Here is a 26,857-nt window from a genome sequence, read left to right as displayed (position 1 = left end):
AACCTGTTTTCCTTCACATTCGCCCTAGTGACCAGCCCACCCGCCCCTCCAGGCCCCAGCCCACTCAATGTAGATGAAAATAAAGCCAAGACAAAGTGGACTGTTTTGCCTTAAAACTTCAATATGCTGGATTGTGGCGTGAGGTATTTTTATTCCCTTTTGTTAGTACTTCAACCATCTGGTACACATTGTAAGGCAAATGATTAACACATGTCAAGCTGCTGGTCCATTTGTACATTGCCGTTTCCACGCACCCGGTCCCAGCTCCACGAAGGGGGCGGCCCGGGGGTCTCGGGTGAGGGCTTTCCCAGCGCCGGTGCAGACACGGAGGGCGCTGTGTTGGCTGGCCGGCCCTCTGGCCGAGGTCAGAGAGGACGTGAGAACATGGGAATAGCAGCCACCCGCTCTCCGCACTGAAGAGGCAAACAGGCTTTGCCTAGTGGGCCCAGCATCCTGAGAGCATGTTCCCTGTGTAGTCCGACTGTCCATACCCCAAACCCAGGGGAATGAGTATAAAAAAGGAAAAAGAATGTTTCTGAAGACAGGCACAAACATACTACCATTGGATGTGCGGTTCCAAACCGGTTGCAGGAGGATATAGGTAGGCGTGACGATGGGCACCAGGGGACTACGCACCATTCTTCGTAGTGTTTCTGCATCCACAGAAGCTCACAGACTCCATAACGTGACGTCACAGGTGGCCCTGGTTACTGACATACAGGTTTTCATGCTTGTGAAACAGACAGCAAAACACCACAGCTTAACATTCCCCATTGTATATACCACTCACAGTACAGCGACAGTCCAGACGTCACACTGGTTCCCCTTCTCCCAGCAGAGCGACCCGCGGCAGTTCGTGAAGCGTCACCCCTTACACAATTTGGTCAGCTTGGCCAGGACGTAGGTCCGGGGGCCAGCGTTTCATCGGAGCACGAGCCCCCGCGTGGGACGCAGTGTGCTGCAAGTCACTTACTAATCAAGGGAGTAAATCCAACTAACTTCCTATTATTACAAAAGTAGAAAGATTGAAAAAAACGAAATCTGAAAATGATCTCATTTGCCTAAGACTGTGCCAGGTGTATTGCAAACATCTTTTTTTAAAAAAATGCAGCAGCCTATAAAAAGAAAAAGAGCACTTGCCCTGTCTTTTGGTTGAACGGATGTGTCTGCACTGCTTTGAAGGTGCGGTCGTGGAGGGAAAATTGTCGTTTGGCACTCTATCAATGACATGTTCTTAATACTGGCACAAGCTAAGAACAGCCCGTCGGGAGGACAGGGCGCCACCGGCGGCGGGAGCAGTGCCGCTCGGCTGCGCAAGGAGCAGTGGAAAGACAAGGGAAGTGGCTCTGCGGAGACGGGCGCGGGCTGCTGTAAAACCACGCTCGTTTCCCAGACGGGTGTTAATGTGACTACGCTTCATTAATACAGAATGTCTGCCGGGAAAGCAGCCAACAGACCGTCCTGCCGTCAGTACGCGTGAGATTCTTTGTGACTCGGGACGTGGGCACGGGAGGCCGAGCTGGTGGCACTTCGGATCACCTCCATCCACCTAGAACGAGAAAGGGAAGCTGTCGAGGGCCACTTTTTATCAACTAATGTCTCTGGTTTTTTTTTTTTTTCTTTTTTTACTTGTAATCTGCCATGTTAGCAGATGAAGAGTTCGTAAATGAACTCGCAGCACCAAGTAATGGAAGGCAGGGTTGGGGTGCCTTCATGTGTTCCCCGGTATCAGTCCGAGAACCGCTGACCCCGGTGTGCTCCTCTTCAGCAAAGCAGCTGTGCCTGCCCGGTGCGGCCGCACACCCATGTGGGCAGGCAGGTGGCGCCCGGCTGTTCCAGGAGCCTCACCTGTAACCCTTCCCCCGACACCATGCATCCCGCGTGCTTGGCGGGAGTTCAGCTTTCAGAGACCTGGGAACACTGGCACTATCTGGGGACACTGTTGTTTGTCAGCGGAGGGTGTGCAACTGATACCTAGTGGGTAGAGGCCAAGGATGCTGCTGCTAAACATCCTGCAGTGCACAGAAAAGACCCCGCTGTGACCCTAACGCACTTTCTGGTCTGAAATGCCCACGGTGCTGAGGCTGAGAGAGCTGAGGTGTGCGCGGCTACCGCTCGGCTTTAGACAGTCCGTGATCACAGGTCTTTCTAGGACCTTACCACTGCACGACTAACTCACCTCGCCACGACAGTGACGGGATGCATTTTCGAGCCCAGGTCAGTGTGGGTCTTGCTATGCGCTGGGCTCTCTGCTCAAGCAGCGCGGAGACTGTTGTTGGAGCCCTGGTTTTAAACCACGCTGTCTGCACTGAACTGAGGCTACTGGGATTGTGCACAGGTCCAACCGGCCCAGCGATGAGAAACCCTTGTGGGTTCAGTGTCCATGGCTGGTGAGGGACACGTTGTCCTGTCAAGTAGCCAGGCCAGGAGAGGATTGCCCCTCCGTGGGGGTGGGGACGGCTGCCCTCTCTGGTCCGTGCTGAGCACTTGCAGGTGGTGCTTCCGCAGTGACAGCTGCTCGCGTGGCCTGCATCAGGAGGCCGCTCCAGAGTCTGCACTTGACACTGAAGCCACTGGTCAAACGTGCTAGCCTCGCCCCTTCTACTTTTCCTTTGTTTTTGGCTGAGCGAAGACTGCTGCCTGTGTCTCATACACGTGCGCAGTCTCACTAGGAAAGTAACTGAGACCCACTAGGATTCTGTCCCTTCCTCATGGGGTCTTTTGACTGGAATCTTAGCCTTTGGCCACGGCCAAAACAAATGTTAGGACTAAACAGCTACTGAAGCCACAGACGGACACACACACCTTAGAGATTTATACGTGCAACGTGCGTGGCATTGACTAACACTGGACAGGTTGGGGACGGAAGCTGCCTCCCAGGGGAGCCACGGTTCCACGTGCTGCTCTGCGGGAAGTGGACTCGGCAGAGCGGCCCAGATTTATTCTCGGCAGTTGCCAGGGTTGGAGGGACAAGCACGTTCCGGGTGCGGCGCTCCTAACTGCCGCTCGCTTGCCTGGGAGCAATCCTGCCGGTGCTCTGCGCAGAGGGGAGCATACCTTTCAAACGTGTATTCGCTTTCAGCCCGGAAGTAGTACACGTGGGACTTGAAATGCAGCTTGAACACGTAGTCTTTGTGGATGTCCTCAGACTCCGAGGGAATGGTGAGCGAATATCCGAGCAGGGGCAGGCTGGCGAGCGGGTGATTGTCCTGCAAAGGGTCCGCAGGAAGGAGCTTGGGAGAGGTGGCCACTGGCACTGAGCCTGGCCGCAGCCTCTCGCCCTGGAAGCCACAGCAGGGGGTCTTGGCCAGTGCTGTGGTCCAGCTGGTGCACCCCAGCCAGGACACAGCGTCCATTACGTTGTCCCCGCCCTAACCAACCAGCACCCAGGCTGCCCTTCAGCAAGTGGCCGTCAGCCTTCACTTCGAGGGTCTCATGGATACGGCCTCCTGCAGGACCCCTTTCCAGACCTGGCTGCTTCTCCCCATGCCTGTCTGGGCAGGTCAAGCGTAAAGTTCTTTGTCCTTCACAGGAAGGCTGCCTGCCCCGAGAGAGGGAAGGGCCCCGAAGGCTCTCCCCAGCCTGCACCCTAAACGTTCCAGGGTCACCTGCCCTGTGCGAGGCCCGTACCTGGTGTGACTTGTAGAAGAACAGGCAGAAGTTCGTGAACACCACCCACAGCTTCTGCCACCCGTTGCTGTTTTTGAATTTCCTCAGCAGGTTCCCAGACAACTGATTCTGAAAGACAAGTAGGCCTGTAGGAGCAGAGGTCGGGGCCCTCGGCAGCGTGCTGCAGCCTGGTCCTGTGGGGAGGACAGCTCAGTCTCCGCCGCCCAGTGAGGGGCTGTGGCTAGGAGTGGGCTTCCTGTGACTGACTGGAAATGGCTTTTCTCCCAGTAGGTGGACTGCATGAGCCTGGTTTGGTTATGGGTTGACTTCGTCCCCACCCTCCCCCAAAGACGGCGCCTTGGAAGTAGGGTCATCGCAGCTATAACTAGTTCAGAGGCCATCATAAGGGAGCAGGGCGGGCCCCTAATGCACTATGACTAATGTCCTGAGAGAGGACACTGCAGTGGTGTATCTGAGCCAAAGGACACCAAGGATGGCCAGCAGACCGGAAGCAGCAAGGGAGGAGCCTCCTCCGTTCAAGTTTTAGAGGGAGCTTGGCACTCTCGACACCTGGATTTCCAGAAGGTGAGACAATCTCTCTAAGCCGCCAGGTGGTGGTGCTTTGTTACGGCAGCCACAGGTAAGGCTCCAACACCCTCAGCAATAAGCCATCGAGCCCCACACCAGCAGCTCCTGGCTGCCATCTAGTGGCCCAGGCAGAACACTGGATTTTGGGAGAGAAGTGACCTCTCCCTGGAGATAAAGAGGAAACACTGGTAGAAACAAGCGTTCCAGGGCATCCTGGTGCTCCTGTGGTCTCCCAGGGGCTGCGGGACTCAGGCACAGGGCGCTCCTGTGGACTCCCAGGCAGCCAAAGCCCCTGGCACTGGCGAGGAGGAGGCCATCCGCGTCCCTGACGAGCTGGCCGGCAGCTCGTGACCAGGGAGGCTCGAAAGAGGAAAACGCACGGTGGTGATGGGACTGACCGCCACCGAATCGTTCACTGACAGGTGGGTAAAGACAAGGTGGCCACAGTGGAAACATCCATAAAACACAGAGTCTACTTGATTCTGTCCCTTTGCTACTTACCCAATAACTTGCACTTAATCTAATAAGCATTTTGAAGTGCACACTAAGTAAGCAGTTGAGACGGAAGGTGTAGATGTGTGCCCTCCAGGTGCTCGCGGCCTGAGGGGGACACACATGACTTAGGCTGACAGGACCTACGATGTAGAGCCCGTCCTGTTGATGGAGCCAAGCTGAACCAAGGGGGATGCCACAGAGGAAGGGGGTGTCCTCTCCCCGCATCTGGCTGCCACTGCCTGAAAGTGGGGTGCTCTGGCTCCAAGCGGGCCCAGCACAGCCAGAGTGGGCACGTGGTGCTCCTGCACACCACACGAGTCACACGGGAGGTGAGGGCACGTTCTCTTATGCTTCGTGTGCTTATAACGAACCAAACGACTGCCTCCAGATAGAGTCCAAAAGATCTGACGACGACCCCCGCCGGCCTTTCCTCCGCCTTGCCCTGGCTGCAGCTCCTCCGCTCCCCGGCCCCCGAGCTCTGCCCTCCTCTTTGTCCCTGCTCTCAAGAGGCTGAACCCCTCTGTCTGTGAGGATGACTCTTAGGCTTTCTCAAGGCGGCCCAGTCCCCACCTGCTGCATTTACGAGCGGCCCAGCCCGTGTCCTTGCCCCAGACCAGCCCACGTCCCATTTCCTTTCTTTTTTTTTAATCCTCACCCGAGGACATTTTTCCATTTTTTGTTCAGATAGAGTGGGAGGGAGAGAGAGGAAGAGAGAGAGAGAGAGAAGCATCGATGTGAAAGGGACACATCGAGTGGCTGCCACCCGCACGACCAACCAGGGCCGGGGACAAACTGCAACCGAGGTACATGCCCTTAGCGGGAACCGAACCCGGGTCTCTCCAGACCGCAGGCGGACGCTTTAACCGCTGAGCCAAACCGGCCAGGGCCCATTTCCTTTCAAGCAGCCTCCACCCCACACGCCCTGCCTGAAGGAAGGCCTGTTCCTCGCCCTCTCCTTGGCTCCCAAAGTGCCCAGTGCGTGTTATGTGTCCTCCAACATACACGTTCAAGTCCTGGTGACCTTATTTGGAAATCAGGCCCTTGCAGATGAAACCAAGTGAAGAGGGTGGGTCCTGATCCCAATAACTACTGTCCTTAGAAGAGGAGAACATGTGAACACACACACAGGGAGACGGCCAAGTAAGCTGGAGGCTGAGATCAGGGTGATGCGTCCACAAGCCTAGAACACCGACGACTGCCAGCCATCACCAGAAGCCAAGAGGTGTGGAACAGACCCTCCCCCTTGGGGCCTTAAGCGGGAGCCCACCTGCCAGCACCTTGTCTCCAAACCACTAGCCTCCAGCAGTGCTAAGCCGTGGGGAGCCTTTTTTCTGCCAAGGGCCTTTTGGATATTTGTAACGCTATTCCTGGGCCACACAAAACAATCAACTTAGAAATGGGCCTGCTGTATCTGTCAGGCTGATTTGGTGAGGTGTGTGACGTTAGCCGGTGTTGGTTTTGCAGGCCTCAGGTGGCCAGACGCTCCCCACCTGTGTTAGAAAATAACTCTGTGGCAGCCACAGAAACTGGCAGCCCCGCCCTGATCTCCCTCAGTGCTGCCCTCCATCCTCCTGACCCTCCCCTGGATCCAGAGCTCGCCCAGACTCCGCCACCTCCTAGCCCCAGTCGCAAATACTGACCGTTTCACCTCGCCCCTCCGGGTGAGGCTCCACGCTGGCCATCCCAGCGTCAGATCCCCATGCTCGTGCTCTCTGGCTCAGCCAGACCCAGCTCATCTCTGTGCTCTCCCCAAACACCCCCACTACTCATTTCCACCTGCACGAGTCCTACAGGACACAGCTGGGGGGGACGAGCGGAGGGCGATGGGAAAGCTGCTTCCTTCCCCGCGTCAGGCGGCAGGAGTCGGGTCTGGAAGAAGGGAGCTTGTCTGCAGTCGGGGTGCGGGGCCGTCTGCACCTGAAGGAGCCCACCATGGACGCCAGCCTGAAGGACACCTGGGGCAGGGGGTCTGGTGAGGGAGGGACATCTCCAGGGACTAGTCAATTCATGAGTCCTCAACCTGCATTTTGCCTTTTTTTTTTTAATCCCCACCCGAGGACATTTTTACATTTATCTCAGATAGAACGGGAGGGAGAAGGGTGGGGGAGAGAAACATCAACTCTAGAGAGACATTGAGTGGTCGTCACCCACATGACCCCAACCGAGGCTGGGGACAAACTGCAAGCGAGGTACATGCCCATAGCAGGAACCGAACCTGGGACTCTCCGGTCCTCAGGCCGACGCTCTAACTGCTGAGCCAAACCGCCCAGGGTGCATTTTACCATCTTAAAACCACACACCTACGGGCTTGCTTTCAGGCTGTATGGTTCTTGGCCAACTTCTCCTCCAAGGGCCATACAGTAGATATTTTAGGCTTTTTGGGCCAAGAGGCAAAATCAGAGATTTTTGTATTTGTAGTATCCATTCAAAAATAAAACACTAGCTAGGCTGGTGTAGCTCAGTGGATTGAGCGTGTCCCATGGACTGAGAGGTCCTAGTTCGATTCCTGGTCAGCGCACATGCCTGGGTGGTGGGCTCCATCCCCAGTGAGGGGCGAGTAGAAGGCGGCCAGTCGATGTTTCTCTCACATTGATGTTTCTCTCTCTCTCTCTCTCAAAGATCAATGAAAACATTAAAAATAAATAAAACTCCGTTCTTGGTTCATGGGCTGTAAACAGCCAGGGCTGGGCAGGATTTGGCCTGTGGGCCCCAGTCCGCTGGCTGACCTGGCTGCTAGAGTCACCTGACCATGTAGACAGAGGACTGTCACCCCAAAGAGCTGGCCTTGCAGAGGCGTCTCTGGGCCACCCAGGACCTGACAGGCGTGGCAGCTGCATTCTTGAATGATTTCTCAGGATTAAAAAGGTTTGAGCCTCCCGAGGCCCCACGCCCTGCCAGTGCCAACCACACCTCACAAAGGTGAGCAGCGCACAGAGCCAGGCGGACAAGCCCCCCCGCAGCGTGTCACTTCACTGAACTAGGCTGGACAGACTGGATATGACCAGGTGTTTTCCCCACCGGGCGGTCACTCCTCCGTGCTGGAGAGATCCCTGGGCCCTGGAAGAACCTCTAGCTGGCAAGGTACGTGCCCATGGCGAGACCGGAGGGAGGGTGCTGAGTACAGTGAGGCTGTCCCGTGGGGGCGGAGGGGAGGGATGCTCACTACAGCCACACGTGGCCAGCTGTGGCCGGGTAGCCTCGGACGGGTCCCCCTGAAGATGTCTTTAGAAGCAGATACGGGTTTGGGAACAATGCAGCAGGCGAACTCAAAGTCAGCAGCTCCATGGAGCTGTGAAGGTCACCTCCAGAGAACGATCTCGGAGAATCCCACAGACCAGCATCCATCAGGAAATGTTTGACACGCTCCTGATTCTGTCGGTTCAAAAAGCAATGGCTGCTCTTGGCACAGCCTCTTAGGGGACATTTTTGGGACCATGTGTCTCTAGGAACTCAGAACTTTTAGATTTTAGAAAGAGGATCGTGTCGACCACATGGCACCCCGGGCAGTGGGCTGGGGCGGCCGCCCAGAATCAAATACGACTGTGGGTGAAACATGAACGTCCACACACAACCCGAGCCACAGCCTCCCAACAGCTCAGGTCAGGCTCTGCTGCCAAGGGGACGGGCTAGCGGTTTCCAAGCTTTCCAGGTGTGCCGTTTTCTGAGAGGTCAGGGATCGCGGACCTGCACTGGAGGGTGCTCAGGGAGTGGGGTTTGGAGAGTTCCGGAAGGTTCACATCACAGTCTGGGGAGAGCCCGGCCGCAACGGTGACTCTGGACGACTCCCAGAGCCCGAGAGGGGCCGTGCCCCGGGGTTCATGAAGTACACGTGCCCCGGCCCTGGCTGGTGTCAGCTCTGTGGCCCTCCTGCCCCCTTGAACCCCTGTCAAGTGTGTGTGTGTGTGGGGGGGGGGCTGGTCCAGGACGGCAGCCAAGGTGCTGGGAGCTCTCCGTCCACCTGCACTGACCCGTTTAGGCCTCTGTGGGGCGCGCGCGCACACGCACGCAGGCAGGCAGGCAGGCAGGCAGGCAGGCAGGCAGGCAGGCAGGCAGGCAGGCAGGCAGGCAGGCAGGCAGGCAGGCAGGCACGCACGCACGCACGCACGCACGCACGCACGCACGCGGCTAAACGCCCGGACAGCCTGCCCCACGCTAACTCCAGGACCGGAAAGGAAACGAGACGGCAGGAGAACGAGAGCTCTGCGGATGGATGAGGCCGAGCGACGCGTTCGCGGAGGTCAGCGCTGCTCGCCCGCCGAGAGGCTGGACGCAGATGCTCAAAGGGACCGTCACCCTTGCCCCTGCCCCCCGCGCCGGCGCACGGCGGGTACCTCCACGGCCACGCTGAAGTCCACCATGGACACGCTGGTGTTGCGGTGCCAACACACGTGCACCATGGTGTTGCCGCGGTGCGGGGCCTGGCGCTCCAGCGAGGTGCGCGAGGCGCTGAGGTCGTCCTCTGACTCCTGGTCGGCCGCTGTGGCCTCGTCGGGGGACTCTGCGGGACGCGGTAAAGGCAGTGCTTTTGGTCTTCGCTGGCCAGAAGGCCCCTTTCCTGACCCCTCCCGGAAGCTGAATGGGCCTGAAAGGTTGGGGGCAAGGGATGTGGCCCCGGGGACCCCATGCAGCCACTGAGCAGGAATCACACATGCAGCCATGTGCTTGTCAGGGACCCACCCCAGGGGGCACCCCGCCAGCCCCTCTGCAGGGAGCCCCTACCACGCCTGGGCACTGGGCCCGCAGTGCTTGCCCGGCATGTGGATGGGCTTTTTTCTCCCTAGATGGTGACATTCCGTATGACAAGCAGCAGTGCTGGCCCAGAAAAGAGGACTTCCCTGCTCCGTCAGTTTTAAAGCTTTTTTTTTTTTTAACTATTTTTAGGAAATTCCATTTCCTTGATTTTTGGCTTTAAATACAAGTGTAGTCCACAGACATGAAGTCCACGGGCTAAGGAGACTTGAAATGCAATAGGACGCTGCCCTCGGTAAGCAGAACCCCCGCCCCACGGGCCTGTGCGCAACACCCGGACAGCCTCCCACACTTACTGCTGTCAGGGGGGCTGCTGGCGAGGAACTCGGGAGTGGGGCCGCTGCTTTTTTCTGCCAGATCAATGGCCATTTGTATGTCCTCAACCCACTTCTCCATCTCAGCCCGGGAACTGAAGGAGAGATGGGCGTTAGCTCTGCAGAGCACGGCAGGTGAAGGGTGAACAGGTGAGGTCCCCGAGTTACCTGGCAGCCACGATGATGGCCTGCCGCTGGCCCCGCAGGGTGAGGCAGTGGGGCACGCCCCACTCGTCTTCGCTGTTCTCTATCTGTGGGGTAAGCGTGCATAGCGTCATGCCAAGGAGCAAGCAAGACGCTCAGTGCATTTCAGATGTTCCCTAAAATGGCCACGGCTCAGGGAAACAAATCAGAAAATTAACTGGAAAGGGAAAGGATCAAAAGGCATTTTATCGTCTTTGGCAATGCCCATGAACTTCTCCTTATCCAACCACTGAGGAGAATGGGGGTTAAGCAGGGAAACAATCCCGTGCTAACTGGCCTGGGTGCATCTGCCAACCGAGGGTCATAGAATATGGACACCTGTCCACTGGCACACCTTGGGGAAGGACAGGTGGCTCCCTGGTCTATGTGTGGGCTCCATGACTTCATGTGGACAGGGAGGATGGTGTTTCAGGGCCCCCAGGGCCAGGCACAGGGCGGTGAGAGGCAAAGTCACCCCACCTGGCCATCTCATCTTGCCTCTTCACTGGATTCTAGAAGCAAGACCCCTGAGCATCCCAGGTCCCAGAGCCCCTCTAGGGAGCCCTAACAAGACCAGCTTCCCAAGGTACCTGGGATGCTCTCGCTTCCTTGTCAAGTCCCTCCTTTCCCTTCTTGTGTCCCTGTCACTGGCCCTTGTTCGGTTCAGCCTGGCCCACAGGCTGCAGGCAGCCCAAAGGAGAGGCCTTGATCTCACACCCGTGCTGCATACTCACGGTCATGCCATAGAGTGGGAGCTGCCCGTGGACTTTAAACTGATTCGAGACCGTCAGTCCCCGGCTCGTGTACAGCAAGACGTCGTTGAACTAGAGGAGCAAGGACACGTATGCTGAGATGCACAGGCTCCGTTTGAAACCACAGAGAGCAGAAAGTGTTTTCAAAATCGTGCACGACACTTCATTGATAACAACTCCGCTCTGGCTGCTCCTCTTGCCTTCCATGTGCCCCTCAGGCAGCGGAGGCCTGGCCCAGGCCCCGGCCCCACAGGCCTCGGATCAGAGTGAGGACAACGGGCTCTCCCTACTTACCAGGAAAAACATGCGCTGCTGAAGCCCCTTCCCGGAGAGCTTGCTGAGGCTGCCCAAGCGGATGAATTCCTGCAGAGAAACAGACCCTGAGAGTGGGCTGGGTGTGTGCAACCTAGGTCACCACGGAGACTGGCTTCCTCACACCAGTCCCTTTTCAAGCTGAAAAACCCTTAGTGATCATAGTAACTATTCACTGAACAACGTGCTACACCTTCTCCATGCTCCTCTCCTTCCCAGGAACCTGCCAGCAGGGACCACGACAGCCCCGCTAACAGAGAGGAAAGCAGCCCCCCGAGGTCCAGTGGTGTGCCTGCTGGTTCACAGGCCTCTAATCATGCACTTAACCCCAGGCCCTGCAGGCTGCCCGCTGGGCGGGAGGGGCAAAGTCCGGGCCAGGTACGAAGTGGCTGCAAGGGACCAGAAGACAGGTAAGACAGGAGAGCCCTGAACAGGGGCACCTCCTCCACGACTGAACTCTGGTTCTCAGAAACGAGCGGCTCTGCACTAGGGTAACAGTAAGACGCGAGCGAGTCTAAGGAACTCTGCCTCAGAACCGGAAACTCTTCGAGGGGATAACCAATATGGGGCCATGTAAGAAAAACCCCACAAAACCACCATTAACAAAAAACCATGGTAAAATACACACAGAATTTACCACTCGTGACCTTCAGTGCATTCAGTGTGCATCCATCACTACTGTCTAGGTCCAGAACTTTCCATCACCCAAAGGGAAGCACTGTGCCCACTGAGAAGCCATTCCCCACTCCCCTAGCACCTGGCAACCATCAATTTGTTGTGTGTGTGTGTGTGTTTATAATACCCCAGATTTTCCTAGTGTGGATATTTTACATAAATTGAATCATATACTATGTAGCCTTTTGTGTCTGACTTCATTCATTTAGCTTAATGTTCTCAGTTTCATCCACATCTTCATGTGGATCATAGAGCATTGCTTTCTGTGGCTGAATATTTCATCGTATGGACAGAGCATTTTTTCTATCCATTCACCTGTTGGTGGGACATTTTGGGGTTTCCCCTTTGGTTGCCATGAACAGTTGCCATGTACAATCACCGTCAAGTTTTTGTTTGAACACCTGTTCTCAATTCTTGGTATATACCCAGGAATGGAGTTGCTGGGTCACATGGAAACCCTCTGGTTAACTTATTGAGGAACCTGTTTTCCACAGCTCTGCTTTTATTTGTATTTTATTATTTTATTTTATTTTTGTTAATTCTCACTTGAGGACATTTTCCCATTGATTTTCAGCTACAGTGCAAAGGAGGGAGGGAGAGAGAGAGAAACATCGATGTGAGAAAGACACTTCAATCGGTTGCCTCCCGCATGACCCCGACTTGGGCCAGTCAAACCGGCAAGCTAGGTACATGCCCTTGACTGGGAATTGAACCTAAGGACCCTTCGGTCCACAGGCCAATGCTCTAACTGCTGAAACAAACTGGCCAGGGCCACTGCTCTGCTTTGAGAACACAGTTGCAGCCCTGGCCGGTATGGCTCAGTTGGTTGGTTGTTGTTCTGTGCACTGAAGGGTTGCTGGTTCGATGCCAGTCAGGGCACATGCCTGGGTTGCAGCTCAGTCTCCAGTGAGGGGTGTGCAGGAGGTGGCCAATCAATGTTCTGCTCTCATATTGATGTCTATTTTCCTCTCTCCCTCTCCCTTCCTCTCTCTGTATATCAATAAAATTATTTTAAAAAGAGAACAGTTATAAGTTCTTTGACATCCATTAGAGGCAGGGACTCTGCCCCCTTCCCTTGGATGTGGGTGGGCTGGTGACGGCCTTGAACAGTAGAGTATGGAAGTACCCTGTGACCTCTGAGACTATATCATGAAACTACATGTAGCCTTTGCTATGTCCTTGGAAACAACTGCTTTTGGAACATTGAGGTGCACATAATCAGTAAGGAGACCCCTGGGGTCTCCTGGCAGCCTCCAGACATCCCTGCCAGGTGTCAACCTTGGACCCTCCAGACCAGCCCTTCTGGGACCTCTGTCAATGCCCCATGGAGCAGAAGAATCACCTGGCTGAGCCCTGCCTAATTCCAGACTCCATGACACATACTAATAGGTTGTTTTCAGCCACTAATTATTGGGGTAGTTTGTTACATAACAACAGACTCCTGGAACACCTGCCAGGAGGTTTTTCTGTATTCACAGCATCTTCTGAGCCAAGAATAGGGACTCCGACAACTCATTTTGATTCTATAGACTTCTGCATGGCCTAACAATAGTTTGGTCCTTTATGAAATATGGATCAAAGACTGACTGTAATTTCACTGACATTTTGGAGCTCAACAAAGTAGCATATAATAAGTACTTACAGTGCTGTGGGATGGAAGTTATTAGACATAAACAATATGATTTGGGGAACTGGTGTCTAGGGGACCATGTCCATCCCTGACGGGCATCAGAGAACGAGAACAGTGACCCAAACATGCTGCTACCACTCCTGTTTCCACTCGTACACTTGTTGCCATTGGAACACATGCATTTCCTGTGGAACCTCAGGCTCTCAGCTGTAACCTGCACGGGGAGGAGAAGCCAGGGTGGCCGGGGGCCCTCACAGCTGACAGCCAAGGGAGCATGGTCGTGTGTGTGTTCCAGGGGCCGCAGGGGCCGCAGCAAAAGGGCAGATGTCAGTGTCTGAGAGCTGGAGATGGAAATGTCTCTGGCCTACAATATTTATTTTTTAAATCATGGAACGGGGGAAAAAAGCAACAGCCCTTAATAGCCTTAAGCTCAAGCTGCTTCCTTGTGGGAAAACCCATCCACTAATGTCCCGGACTCTGAGTTTTAACCAGATGATCCCCCTGCCCTGTCCCACCTCCCCATCCCTGCTTCCTTCCTGTTTTAATGAAAAAGAAGGGGCTCCTGTGGCCTAGGGGCCAGTCCAGGAAAAACTCTCAGGCACACAATCCCCAACATGGAGAGACCCCCAGGGAAAGCCCTGCCTTCCAGGACAGTGGTGGCAGGCCGACCCCAGCAGGAGGGCGAGCAGGATCACACCTGGGAGCCGCGTTAGGATTGGACTGCAGGTGGTTTAGGGGGCGTTCCTAGAATTATCTGCTCACCTTTCAATCTCAGCTTTTCTAATTCCACCTGTAGACAAATCTATCAGAGCCTTCTTCCCACCCATTAGGTTGATAATTTAACATGAAATACTGATCATCAATTGGCCTTGGCGTATGGCATGCCCCTTCCAGAACTCGCCCTCCGGGGCCTGAGCCCTCCTGCCCCCGCCGCTCAGGGTGGTTGTGAAATAGTGACTGGCTGGGAAACTACCTGACGAGCAAAGGAATATGCAGATAAGGAGGGTCTGCAGTTAGTGACCAGCACCCCTGTTCCGACCTCGCCTTTATGAATAACAATGCCCTTTTATTTAGCATGTGGCATGTGCCTCATGTGTGCTGCCTGGGTATATTAATGGGCTCATTCAATATTATCATCCCCATTTTTCAGATGAGGAAACTGAGAAGCAGAATGTTTAGAAACTTGCCCCATGTCACCCGGTCAGTTATGGGTGACAGAGCCCGTATTAAGCTAAATGCTCATGATGCCTCCACAATGTTGTGCTATGTCACCAATCACACAATACGTGTACAGTTAGTCCCAGGTAAATGGAAATGTGTTGGGGGCGGAGATAATTCACACTAACTCTCATTCGATCCTCACGAGCTAGGAAGGAGAGGATATGACCCCATGTTACAGAAGAGAAGAAACGTTCTGGTTGGTGGAACATCCCAGCTTCGGTGAAGCCGAAATTGGAACCCAGGGCCACCTACGCCAAGTCAGTGCTCACGGGAACCTCTCCTCTACATAAATGCTTTACAGATGGTCTGTTTGCCATGTAGCATGATATGCTAAATATGTTATAGCATCCAAAGTTAAGAGAAAACTACACTGATTCCACAGAGCTTTACAAAGAGTCCTGTGTGGATGGGCCAACGTGACTGTGGGCTGAGGCCTGGCAGGACCTTCTCCCCAGCCAAGCTGAGGCAAATCCCGGCTTTAATTTCTACCCAGCACTTAGCACATAACTCTTCTGACAACCTTTCACGAGTGGTTTCCAGTCAGGTTTGTGATTAGGCTTCCCGACAGAAATACCCAATACAGGGACATTCCCACATCTTCCCTCAGCGACACAGGGTTCGTTTCCAGGGCAGCTCCAGCTGTCAGATCAGACAGAGCTCTGGACACCTGTGTGGGGTTCAGCGGGGCATGCAGCAGATCAGAGCCTACAACCCCCTCTGAACCTGGGCGACGGACAGTCCAAGGTCGGGGAGCTCTGGAGAAAGATCCCGCAGAGAGTGGATAGGATGTATCACCGGGCTAATCGCTTTGACTCTGGGGAAGAGAACCGAAGAAAGGCGGCTACACGGTATCTTGATCGCTCCCGCTGGCCTGGAAGCGGCGCGTGGACACCACGGCGCACGCCTGTCCCGGGGAGGGCACCGCCCGGCGAGGACCAACAGCGGAGTGAAATGGCAGCTCTTCCAGAATCACGTTCTGGCTAACAGGTTATTTTAATTCCTAATTAAAATTACATTATGTACAGGAAATTGTATATTTTAAAAATAGAGTTCATACTTCCACGGGAATTTACAGCATGGTTTCACACACTAGCTTTTCCTCTGCCTTTGTATCACTATTTTACCCAATTAAAAATTTTTATCTTCCCTTTTCATTTACCTGAATCTCAATAAATAAAACAAGCTATCGCAAATCATCTCAGAACACGGTAGAGAAAAAAACTTCAATTCAGAAATGAACCAATAAGGAGCAAAAACAGAATACAAGGTCAAAGGCTTGCTTTATCTCCTTCTGACACAATTTTTGAACAACACTGTGATGTTCAAGGTTTTTCCCCCAGTGACCCCCCAGGGGGAAGGAAGCCACTTTAGAAGGAGGACATTTTAACGTGGAGTATCTGTATTCAGAGTGTGCAGGTTTAAGTCGATTAAATGTCGCTTGTCTGGCATTACCTCCAGTGCATGAGAGAGCACAGATGCTTACCCTTCCTGGAATCACAAGATTGTCGATGCCGATCAAATCTTTCTTGAGTTCGTGCAGCTTCTGGAAATTCTCCATCTTGATCATCGTGCCGTGAAGCTGTGCCACCATTTCCGTAATCTCTGCTAGAGCCGCTAACGAGAGAAACACACCCATGGCAGCATTAAGGGCAGACGCGGGTTTTTTCCCCACCGTCTTTGAGCTCAACTCTCCCGGGGAATACCCTGCAGCGGCTGCTCTACGCTCCATGCTGTCCTTTCAGGGAAAACACTGCTGTTTCTCACAAATAAAAACCGAGTGATTTGCTTTAATGGACTTGCTTTACTTCATGTATTTATTCGCTTTTCTTGCGCTTCCCAAAAGCCTCGTGAAAATGTAAATGACCCCTTCATTGCTCCGTGCTGTACAGCTGTCCTTCGGTCAGAATTGCTTGTTGGCAGAGAGGAAAACGGCAGGGGAGTAAGATTACCTAGAATTCTGTCCCCAGGGCAGAGATTTTTTTTTTTTTACTCTCCCACTTTCTCTGGAAAGAACAAAGTAGACAGAGGCCACAGAAAAATCTGGTCAACAGAGGGATCTTTCTGGGCTAGATAGAGTCTATTGATGGTGCAACTTCTGAGTAATGAATGTCTATTCCCCAGTATCACCTCCTGCAGAAATCATACTGTTCACCAAGATGGCTGCAAAGAATAACTGCAAAATGAAACTTTATTTTGCAATGTGGGCACATCTCCCCTGTACTGGCAGGCATCCAATATGTACAAAGAGCTAATGCCCAATTAGCACACGTCTGGGTGGCATGCACAGCCACCATGGCTGAGTAATTAGGCATTTAGGTATTTTTGTCAAGAAAGCAAGATATACTTGCCAATTGAATTTCAGTCATCAGAAAACTAAGCACCTCCTTCATCCCAGCACTCCACCTTTGGAAGGGGAACATTTCATGTTCTTGCTTTCTCCCTGGGGATGCAAATTAAACGCTTCCTGGCTAACCACAGAATGCTTTGTCTAAGCCACTGTGACAAACCCCAAGGCTTGCTCAATCTTCAGACAGCTACCAGCCAATTTAGTCCAATGAATAATCACTGGGCACCGAATGCTCAGTGGGCCGGGCGTGAGGAGCCCCTAAGAGGAAGAGGAGGGCACCCTGGTCCCTCGGGGTTCGAGGTACAGGCATCCTGGGAACAGGAACTCTGCGTCTCTGACATTTGGGAAATACAGGTCAGGTATACTTTGACTTCCCCAGCCTTTTTACAATGACGCTGCCAGATGGTTTAAGCTACATAACAATGCTTTTCCCATTTATTGTCAAGGACAGACTTTTCTCATTGGGGACTATTTAGTAAAACGCAAACTGGGCAAATCAGCCAAGGATAGCACATGCGAAACTAGATGTCTCTCTGCCTCCTGGGTGATGTGTCTGTACAGCTCCAAGTCGACAGAGCTGGGATGGCTTTGGGTCAACCTGTCCAGCCAATGCTGATATGACAGAACAAAGCAGGTGGGCGGAGAAGGTCATCCCTCCTCAGGGGTCAGGCAGGAACTGGGGCTTAAAGGAGGAGCACTGCAGGGCAGGACAAAGCAGTGGGTGGTGACTCTAAGCGGACAGGACAGAGAGGACGGGGCAGGAGCACCTTGGTCTGTCTTACAGACTGACTGTCTATAGCAAAGCAAACCACATCATGAGCATTTCTGTTCCTCTTCTGTGAATTGCCAATGTCTTAATTATTTTTTGCTAAATCTTCTCTTGGATTGTCTTTTTAAAAACTAATTTGTAGGTCCCTTCTATAAATTCTAGACACCAACAGTGAATGTGAGAATTCTCACATCACCATTCCCCTCCTTAAAACCCTTCATGGCCCTGGCTGGTTTTGCTCAGCGGTTAGTATGTCGGCCTGTGGACCAGGGAGTTCCAGGTTTGATTCCGGTCAAGGGCACGTACCTCGGCTGAGGTTGGTTCCCGGCCCCGGTTGGGGTTGTGCAGGTGGCAACCAATCGATGTGTCTCTCACATCGATGTTTCTCTCTCTCCCTCTCCCTCCCTCCGTCCCACTCTGTCTGAAGATAAATGTAAAAATATCCTCAGGTGAGGATTAAAAAAAAACACAAACCTTCATGTCTTCCCTTTAGCAGGTTGAGGTCTGCAAGGGTTTATGAGACCCCATGGGATCTGGTCCCTGCTTACTTTTCCAGCCTCAGTGCCGCTGCCATCCCTCTGCATTCTACACAGAACTTCTACCATCTAGAACATTCCAGTCGCTGTCCCCTTCGGACCTCTGTACCCGCGGTTCCTCACTCTATGCTCCACACTCTGCCCTCATCCAAGAAAACGCCTGTTTATGCTCTAGCCCTAAACTTAGCTCTCCTTTCCCTCAGCAAGCCCCGCTAAGCCTGGAAGGTGGGGTCAGAAGCCACCAACCCCACCGCGTCGGGCACTTCCTCCCACAGGTCAGTTGCCGCCCAGAACCCGCCTCTGTGCCCGAGTGAGTTCTGAGTAGGGACCACATCTGTCCCCGTCTTTCCAGTATACCGAGTACACAGCAGGTGCTCGATGCGCATCTGTTACAGGAGAGACTGGTCAGCGGCCAGATCATGGAGAGTTCCGACTTGGGCCTGAGGGAACTGAGTGTCACCCAGGTTTAAGCAAAGAGAAGATGTGTTTAGAAAATGAGAATACAGGAGACTTAAGAGATGGGAAGTACTTATAATATTTTAGGTGAGAAATACAGGCCTTGACATACGAGAGGGTGAGCGAATTCGTGTAATTGTCAAAAGCCACCAGCCCAGCCAGAGAGTACAGGGACACGGGATCAGACCCCAGGGCCTGGGCCCTCGAGGGCCGGCGGTCCAGGGCAGGCACTGAAGACATTAACAGACCGCACATCACACGAGACCAATGAACGGGTCACAGAAGACGAGTGGCAGTGAGGAAGGCATGAGCTGGAAGGCCAGCTCTGACCTCTGCCAACTGAACGGCACTCACACGTCCCTTACCTCCTTGGAGCCTCAGTTTTCTTGTCTATAAAAGGGGACTGCAACATTGTTTCATGAGGTTGTTGAAGGGGTAAAGGTGTTGACGTTAGTAAGATACCTGGCACAGTACCTGGCCCAGGAGCTGAGTGAGTGACAGTGGGTAATATCATCATGAGACAGGAGGGAGGATGGTCAAGAACATGGATTCTGGGTTTAGGTTACATCATTTACTTTCCAGCTATGTGACTCTGGGCAGGTTCCTTAACTTCTCTGGTTTCAGTAGTTTCCATATGTAAAATGAGCTCAGCCCTGCCCTGTGGGTGAGTTCTGAAGATTAAGAATTAATTTGGCCTGGCCGGTGTGGCTCAGTGGCTGAGTGCTGACCCATGCATTAAGAGGTCACCGGTTTGATTCCCGGTCAGGGCTCATGCCCAGGTTGTGGACTTGATCCCCAGTGGCGGGCGTGCAGGAGACAGCCAAATGATGTTCTCTCTCAACAATGTTTCCATCTCTCTCTCCCTCTCCCTTCCTCTGTCTCTAATATATCAATAAAGAAATAAAAATAATAATAATAAAAAAGAATTAATTCGGGTGAAGTGCTTAGCAAGGTGTGCCCAGCAGCAATGAGCACTGTTTCTTACACGCCACTTTCCGTGACCAGTCCACGGAGCGAGGGATGAGTTTCACCATGAAGGTGGGGAAAGGTTCCTGGAAGGGGTGACTCTAATGTAGCTCCTCCAGGGTTCTCTGCCCTAAACCACCCAGGATCAAAGGAGGGAGACACCTGCAAATGGGGAAGGGAAAGAGAGATCCTAATCATCATCACTTTCTTTATGGAACGATCAAGAGATAACAGAAAATATTTGACCATGTACTACAAATGGTGGCTGCCCTGCCTGACTGTGAAAACCTGGACACAATGCCACCAGCTCCGCCCCCGAGGCCTGGCCCTGGCGGTGCCTGCTGGACTCACCGCGGCAGTCCCTGAAGTCGGCGTGGTTGGGCGGGTTGTGCTTGCAGAGCCGCTCCAGGACCTGCTTGTAGTGCATGAGCCGGTGCAGCGGGCGCAGGAGGAAGGTGTTGAGCGGCAGGTAGCATACCTTCTGTAGCTCGAAGTCTCTGCACAAGTTCTCCAGCCGCCGGGAGCCCCGGATGCTGGTCTCCAGGGCCTCCAAGGCCTCGCCGTGCTTCCACAGGTGAACTGCCAGTTGCTGGAGGGGTGAAAGACAGGGTGGAGGAGGGGCCCTGCCCAGCTGAACCAAATGTGCATGCAGGGCGCCCACTGACGGCCAGAAACGACGCTCACCTCCGCCGTTCATGCTTTCTTTCATGACAGCAAGTTCTCGGGATGCAAGGACAAGCTCTGTTAAAGCACTGAGCAGGACATACACAGGGCTTATAAAGCAGGAGACATATGTATCACATTAGAGGTGTAAATGTCCTTCCCAAAAAGAGTGGCAAAACCGAGGGGAAATGACTGAACAGGAGCTCCTTCGGGGGCTGTGCTTTTCTTCCACATGTCCCAAGTTGACAGATGGACCAGGGCCACTCAGTAAATGTCCTCCAGTTACAAAGACATCTTTCTCACTAACTTCCTGTCTGCTCATACAACAACCGAGTATCTGCCACAAGCCACCTATTTGGCTAGACGAGAATTAGATGTGCTCCCTGCTGCTCTGGGGTCTGACCAACATCCTTTGCTTGCCCAGACATTGGTCAGGCTCCAGAACCTTCTCCCAGGCCCGTCTGTACACTTCCATGTAAATCGAGTTTTAGCAAGAACCCTGCTACGGCAGTTAAACCAGAACCCCCCACCCCGGATATCTCGTCACCCACGACCTCCCACCGTCCCTCGGATGATGTCTGACCACCCTGTCCTGTCCTCAGCAAGGATTCCCCCTCACCCCGAACGTTTCCTCTTAGAAGTTTTCCATCCTCTGACCCCCACCCTGCTCCTTGGCTGCAAGTTCCCACTGCCCACGCTGTGTTCAGAGCTAAGTCCAATCTCCCCGCTGAGAAACCCCACTGCGGCGGTCCTACCTCGTCCGTGACGGTCCCGAATCAAGTCTGCTTTAGCATCTTTAACAAGGGTTGATTGTTTTTTTCCTTTAACAAGTCATAGCAGAGGCAGAGACAGGTGAAACGTTGAATGGTAGCGTGTTAGAAAGGAATGAAGTCCTCATGAAAACAGGGACGAAATACAAGGGAGGACACTTCCAGACAGACAGGGTGGGGGACAGGTGACACCCCAGGACTAGCGAACAGTGGCACCTCCCAGGGGTGGGCTTACTATCGGCGCTGCTGCCAGCCCCACCCTGAACCCTAACCGACATCTCCACTCCCACGCTCCAGAAGCGCAGTGAACCCTGACACAACCCAGCACCTGCTGCCTCACAGGCCGTCCGTGTTCTCTGTCTCCGGGATCCGTGCCACATCGGCCAGGCACTCAGGACAGAAAATGCTGGAGAACATTCGGATTCCCTCATTTTCTGAATCCTTCCAGTCCTACCAGTTCTACCTCGTATAACCGTCAAACCCGTTCCCACCTTCACCCCCAAGGTGCCAGGCCTTGTGCTTTCATGGAGTCTCCACCGGAACCTCTGCCACCACTCCTCACCCCTCCGCCTCCTCGCACATCCGCCACCACCACGAACTTCTCAGGTAAACCGAGCACGTCGCCTCCTGCTTGGATACCCCGAGAGCTCCCACCATCTCGGGACGACCCCTGGAGTCGTCAGCAGGGAGCACAGGGCTCTCAGGATGCAATCCCTCCTACCCCTCCGTGGTCATCTCTTCTGCTCGCCCTGGGCTGCCCACCGAGCAACCTGCACTGGAAAGTACCAGAGCCTCTGCCTAGGACACTCCCTCCTAACACACCTCCACCCCAGCCCACCTCCCCTGCAGGCCTAGCTCTGGGGCCTTCCCTGACATCCAGGCTGAGTCAGGACTTGGCTATCCCCCTGTCCTTACACTGTGTTTGTCCATCCTAGCCCTAATCACTGGCCTTCCCTGTAGAGTTTATTTTGTGATTTTAAAATAATTATATAGATTCACAGGAAGTTGCAAAGAAATGTACAGGGAGATCCTATGCACCTTCACCTGGCCTTCCTAATGCTAACATCTTGAAGAATAATAATAGCACATCACAGCCAGGAAATTGACAATGGTATGATCCCCAGGGTTTATTTGGATCCCACCAGTTCATGCCCTCACGTGTGTGTGCAGGTACATGTATATGTGTGCATGCACATAGTTCAATGCAATACTATGGCATGGGCAGTCCCCTGTTTGACTTTGAGAGTATATGTCATGTTGCTACATCCTCAGGGCCCACTATACACAAGAAGGCCTCAATAATTGCTTGTTGCTCACATGCATTACTGAACAAATGAACCAAAGCACGCATGCAGCTGAGGCAGAAGTCCTGCAAAGATCTGAGTGCATGAAGAGGTGAGTTCATGGTCACCGGAACACAAAGTAGAACGTGAAGAATGGCAAGAAGGGGTCTGTAAAGACTGTCTAGGGCCAGAGTATGAAGGTTTTTTCATCAGGTTTAGAGTTTGGACTGTATTCTCCAAACCACAGAGAGAGAGACAAGGAGGGTTTTGAGCCTTATCACTCTGGCTATAATATAAACGCTGGTATAAAGACACAATGGGAGGTGAGGAGACTCATCAGGAAGAGAACAGAGCCAGGAGGAGTAATGTGGCAGGAGTTTAAGAAGTAGACAGGGCCCGGTACGTATGGCTCAGTGGACTGAGTGTCATCCCATGCACCAAGAGGTCACCGGTTCGATTCCTGGTCAGGGCACCTACTCAGGCTAAAGGCTCAATCCCTGGTGGGGGTATGCAAGAGGCAGCCAATGTTTCTATCTATCTCCTCCTCCCATCCCCTCTCTAAAAATCAATAAAAACATTAAAAAAAGAAAAGGAGATGGGGAAGGAGTTAGAGGCCTGGGGAGACCCACTCAGGTGTGAGTGAAGGTCCCAGCCTGGGTGAATGTTGACGTGCCTTTGTGCATGTTGGCAGATGTTTCCAAAGGAAGTTCACTGTGTGGGCCAGAGATCACGATTTGGCTACCACTGAGCCCCTGGCAACAGCTGAAGGGTAATGACAGCATCCTTGCTGAGCCTCTGCAAATGCAGGTAGGCACACAGGTCGGGAAGGGGCGGACAGAGTGCAGGCGGGAGGTTACCTAAGCTAACACGAAGATCACAAAAATGCTAACCTGGGCTTCGGTGTCTTGTGCTGCTCCCTTCCACACTTCATAAAAACTCCTTAAAACCAAAAATAACAACCACAATAAAAAAAACAACAACACACAAAAAAACACAATTTCTCCCAATGTCTGCTGGTGGCTCTCTGAGCCTCTCCATCTGTTTGGCTTCCGCTTGTGCAGAGCTCCGCGCTGTCAGCACTCGGGGCGTCGGCACAGCAATGGAAACGGCCGTGCAGCCCAGGGAGCTGACCAAACGCAAAAATGCCGACTCACCAGACGGAGAAAGAACTGCTCTGAACGGAAATTAGGTATATTTTTAGGTCTTAGGAGCTAGATGAACGGAGAGGGAGAGGAGGGCGGATGTCTACTGAATGCCAGCTCTCCATGGGAAGTCAGCAGACAGGCCAGAGAGGCCGCAGAGGAGAGCTGGTAAACGGGAGCACTGGGGACTGTCCCTCAGGGGCTGCGGAATGAGCTGGCGGGTCTCCACGGCTGTCCCCAGGGGCCCACGGCGGAGTCCAAGCCTCCTTGAAGGGCGTCAGCTCAGGCTTATGATCTCAGATGAAGGGAACACGCTGTGAGAAAAGGCAAAAACCCAAACGGGGCCAAGAAAAAGTGCAGAATATGGGAAAAGAAGCTTTCTGGGAGAAAAATAGTTGGGAAGTACAACAGTAACAAAAACATGTCATAGAAGAAAGCAAAAAGGCTACTTTTCACAAGTGACAAAAGCCAGTCTGAAAAGGCTACACAATGATTTCAACTCTATGACATTCTGGAAAACACCAAACTATGGAGATAGGAAAAGATCAGTGGTTGCCAGGGGTGGGGAGGTGGGGAGGTGGGAGGGGGGAACAGAGCACGGAGGATTTTAGGGCAGTGAAACTCTCCTGTATGATGCTGTCATGGTGGATATGTGACAGTGTGCACTTGGCAAAATCCATGGAATGTGCAACACAAAAAGGGAATCCTCATGTAAACTACGGATTTAATTAATAACAATGTAGCAATATTGGTTCATCAGTTGTAACAAATTTGTCACACAAATGTAAGATGTTAAGGGAGAGACTGTGTGCATGTGTGTGTGTGAGAGAGAGACAGTCAGTGGTAAGAATAGAGGGTTATTATGTAATTCTTATATAATATATATGTAAATTTTTTAAAAACCACCATGAAGAGCGAAAAGATGTCTGTTAAGGTCACATCTGAGTTTTGTACGTCAACCGCACCTGTGGCATGAACAATACCCCAGTGGTGGAACATCTTAGATAATTCTTGCTCTTTGTTTTTGCATAGGATTCTGTAGCCTGATCCCTTCCATGGTCTCTGTTTGAGATTGCCCAGAGGGGAGTGTTGCTTTCTGAACACCATAAAAAAGCAAGCGAACAATATCCTGATCTTTTGAAAGACACAGGAAATCTCTTGAGAAGCTTTAGACCCTGTCTCTTCTGTGCCATGCACCCTTCCCCCCAAATCCTCACCTTGTCCTATCTCATGAAATTATCTAATTCTAAAGGGAAAAAATTACACTCTATACAACTTAGCCAGATTCTTGGGAATTAATTCAACCCCAAACAGTAACTTCTATTCTATGACTGCCTAATACGTAGTAGGTACTCAGCTTACTGGATGGACAGTTGAATGGTTGGACGATTAGACAGATTGAAATGGTGAAAGTGGGAGCAACCTGCCTTCTTTAGGGGTTTATTAGGTTGCTCTGGGAAGTTATTAGTTAAGGTTATCAGACAGGATCTGGGCAGCTTAGACACAGGAAGATTGCTTTAGAATGTGAATGTCGCCTGACTGGTGTGGCTCAGTGGATTGAGCATCATCGTCCCATGGACTGAGAGGTTCCGGTTTGGTTCCCGGTCTGGGCATGTACCTAGGTTTTGGGCTCAAAACCCAGTAGGGGGCGTGCAGGAGGTAACCAATCGATGCTTCTCTCTCACATTGATGTTTCTCTCTCTCTCTCCCTTCCTCTCTCCCTAAAAACCCAGTAAGAACATATTTAAAACAATATGCATGTAGATATATTTGCATTTGAAAGATGAATTGTGTGAATTAAAATATTTTATGTTAAAGGAATTACTCATGGATTAAACTGAAAAATGCAAAAGTGAAAGTTTCAGATATAAGACATGGGGCCGATATAGAAAATGAAGTAGAATATTGATTCAATATGTACTGATTTCTTTGGATATATTTTCACTCTCCTGTATCATTACTGACGTCGCTGAATGGCTAAAAATATGTTTTCCTTGTAGACTGACTTTTTAAAAACTTATCTTTATTGTTGAATGTATTACAGATCCCTCCTCCCCACTCTCGTCCCCTTCCTGCCTTTTCCCACAATGTTGTCTGTGTCCATTGGTTATGCATATATGCATGTAAGTTCTTTCTTCCCACCTTCCATCTCCCCCCCTTCCTTTGAGGTTTGTCAGTTTGTACTTCTTAATCCCTTCACCTTTTCCACCCATTTCCCCAACCCCCTCCCATCTGGCAACCAACAAAACGTTCTCTATCTGTGAGAATGTTTCTGTTCTGCTTGTTCATTTTGTTTGTAGATTCAATTGTCGATAGATATGTATTCATTGCCATTTTGTTTGTTCATATTTTTTATCTTTTTCTTCAAGAAGACCCTTCAACCATTTCATATAATGGTTTGGTGGTGATGAACTCTTTTAGCTTTTTCTTGTCTGGGAAACTTTTTATATGGCTATCGATTCTAAATGACAGCTTTGCAGGATAGAGTAATCTTGGTTGTAGGTTCTTGCTTTTCATCCCTCTGAATATTTCTTGCCACTCCCTTCTGGCCTGCAAAGTTTCTTTTGAGAAATCAGCTGACAGTCTTATGGAAATGCCCTTGTAGGTAACTAACTTGCTTTTCTCTTGCTTCTTTTAAGATTCTCTTTTTGTCTTGAACCTTTTGCATTTTGATGATGATGTGTCTTGGTGTGGGCCGCTTGGGGTTCATCTTGTTTGGGACTCTCTGTGCTTCCTGGACTTGTATATCTGTTTCCAAGTTAGGGAAGTTTTCTGCCATTATTGTTTCAAATAGGTTTTCGGTTTCTTGTTCTCTCTCTTCTCCTTCTGGCACCCCCAAGACGTGAATGTTGGCATGCTTGAAGTTGTCCCAGAGGCTTCTTGTACTAGTCTTATTTTTTCTAATTCTTTTTTTTTTTGCTGTTCTGGTTGGGTGTTTTTTGCTTCCTTATATTCCAACTCAATGGTTTCCTTTTTGGCTTTACCTCCTCTACTATTGAATCTGTGTCAATTATTCTTTATTTCAGTTAGTGACTCCTTCATTTCTGACTGTGCATCCTTCATTTCTGACTTCTCCTTTTCTATGCTCTTGAGGCCTTCACTAAGTTCATTTAAGTTCTCACTAAGTTCATTGAGCATCCTTATAAGCAGTGTTTTGAACACTCCATCTGTTAGATTGCTTATCTCCATTTCACTTAGTTCTTTTCCTGAAGTTCTGTTCTGTTCTGTTCTGTTCTTGGGACCTGTTCCTTTGTCTCCTCATTTTGACTGTGTCCCTGTGTTTGTTTTTATGTATTACTTAACGAGAGGTATGGGGCTAGCTGAGACCAGATGCTGCTTGTTTGAAAGAATTTAGGAAAACCTGAAGCAGGATCCAAGAAAGATCAATCCTATGATA

General features: G+C 51.9%; 1 protein-coding gene across 1 annotated transcript in view; it reads right to left on the bottom strand.

Annotated features, from left to right (window-relative positions):
- Window positions 1–1,328: 1,328 nt before the first annotated feature.
- The window catches only part of FARP1 (FERM, ARH/RhoGEF and pleckstrin domain protein 1), a 300,320-nt gene continuing 274,791 nt past the window's right edge, over window positions 1,329–26,857 (bottom strand). Inside the window, exons 18-27 of the mRNA XM_036249925.1 lie at window positions 19,954–20,191; window positions 16,012–16,142; window positions 10,985–11,053; window positions 10,673–10,762; window positions 9,924–10,006; window positions 9,738–9,850; window positions 9,024–9,190; window positions 3,631–3,738; window positions 3,058–3,209; window positions 1,329–1,549 (exon numbers count right to left, since the gene is read on the bottom strand). Coding sequence (XP_036105818.1) covers window positions 1,468–1,549; window positions 3,058–3,209; window positions 3,631–3,738; window positions 9,024–9,190; window positions 9,738–9,850; window positions 9,924–10,006; window positions 10,673–10,762; window positions 10,985–11,053; window positions 16,012–16,142; window positions 19,954–20,191 — 1,233 coding nt within the window. The 3' untranslated portion in view covers window positions 1,329–1,467. The remainder of the gene's footprint in view (window positions 1,550–3,057; window positions 3,210–3,630; window positions 3,739–9,023; window positions 9,191–9,737; window positions 9,851–9,923; window positions 10,007–10,672; window positions 10,763–10,984; window positions 11,054–16,011; window positions 16,143–19,953; window positions 20,192–26,857) is intronic.

This window comes from Molossus molossus, unplaced genomic scaffold (genome assembly GCF_014108415.1).
Source record: "Molossus molossus isolate mMolMol1 unplaced genomic scaffold, mMolMol1.p scaffold_m16_p_9, whole genome shotgun sequence".
NCBI classification, from domain to species: Eukaryota; Metazoa; Chordata; class Mammalia; order Chiroptera; family Molossidae; genus Molossus; species Molossus molossus.
This window is presented reverse-complemented; position numbering and strand designations above follow the sequence as displayed.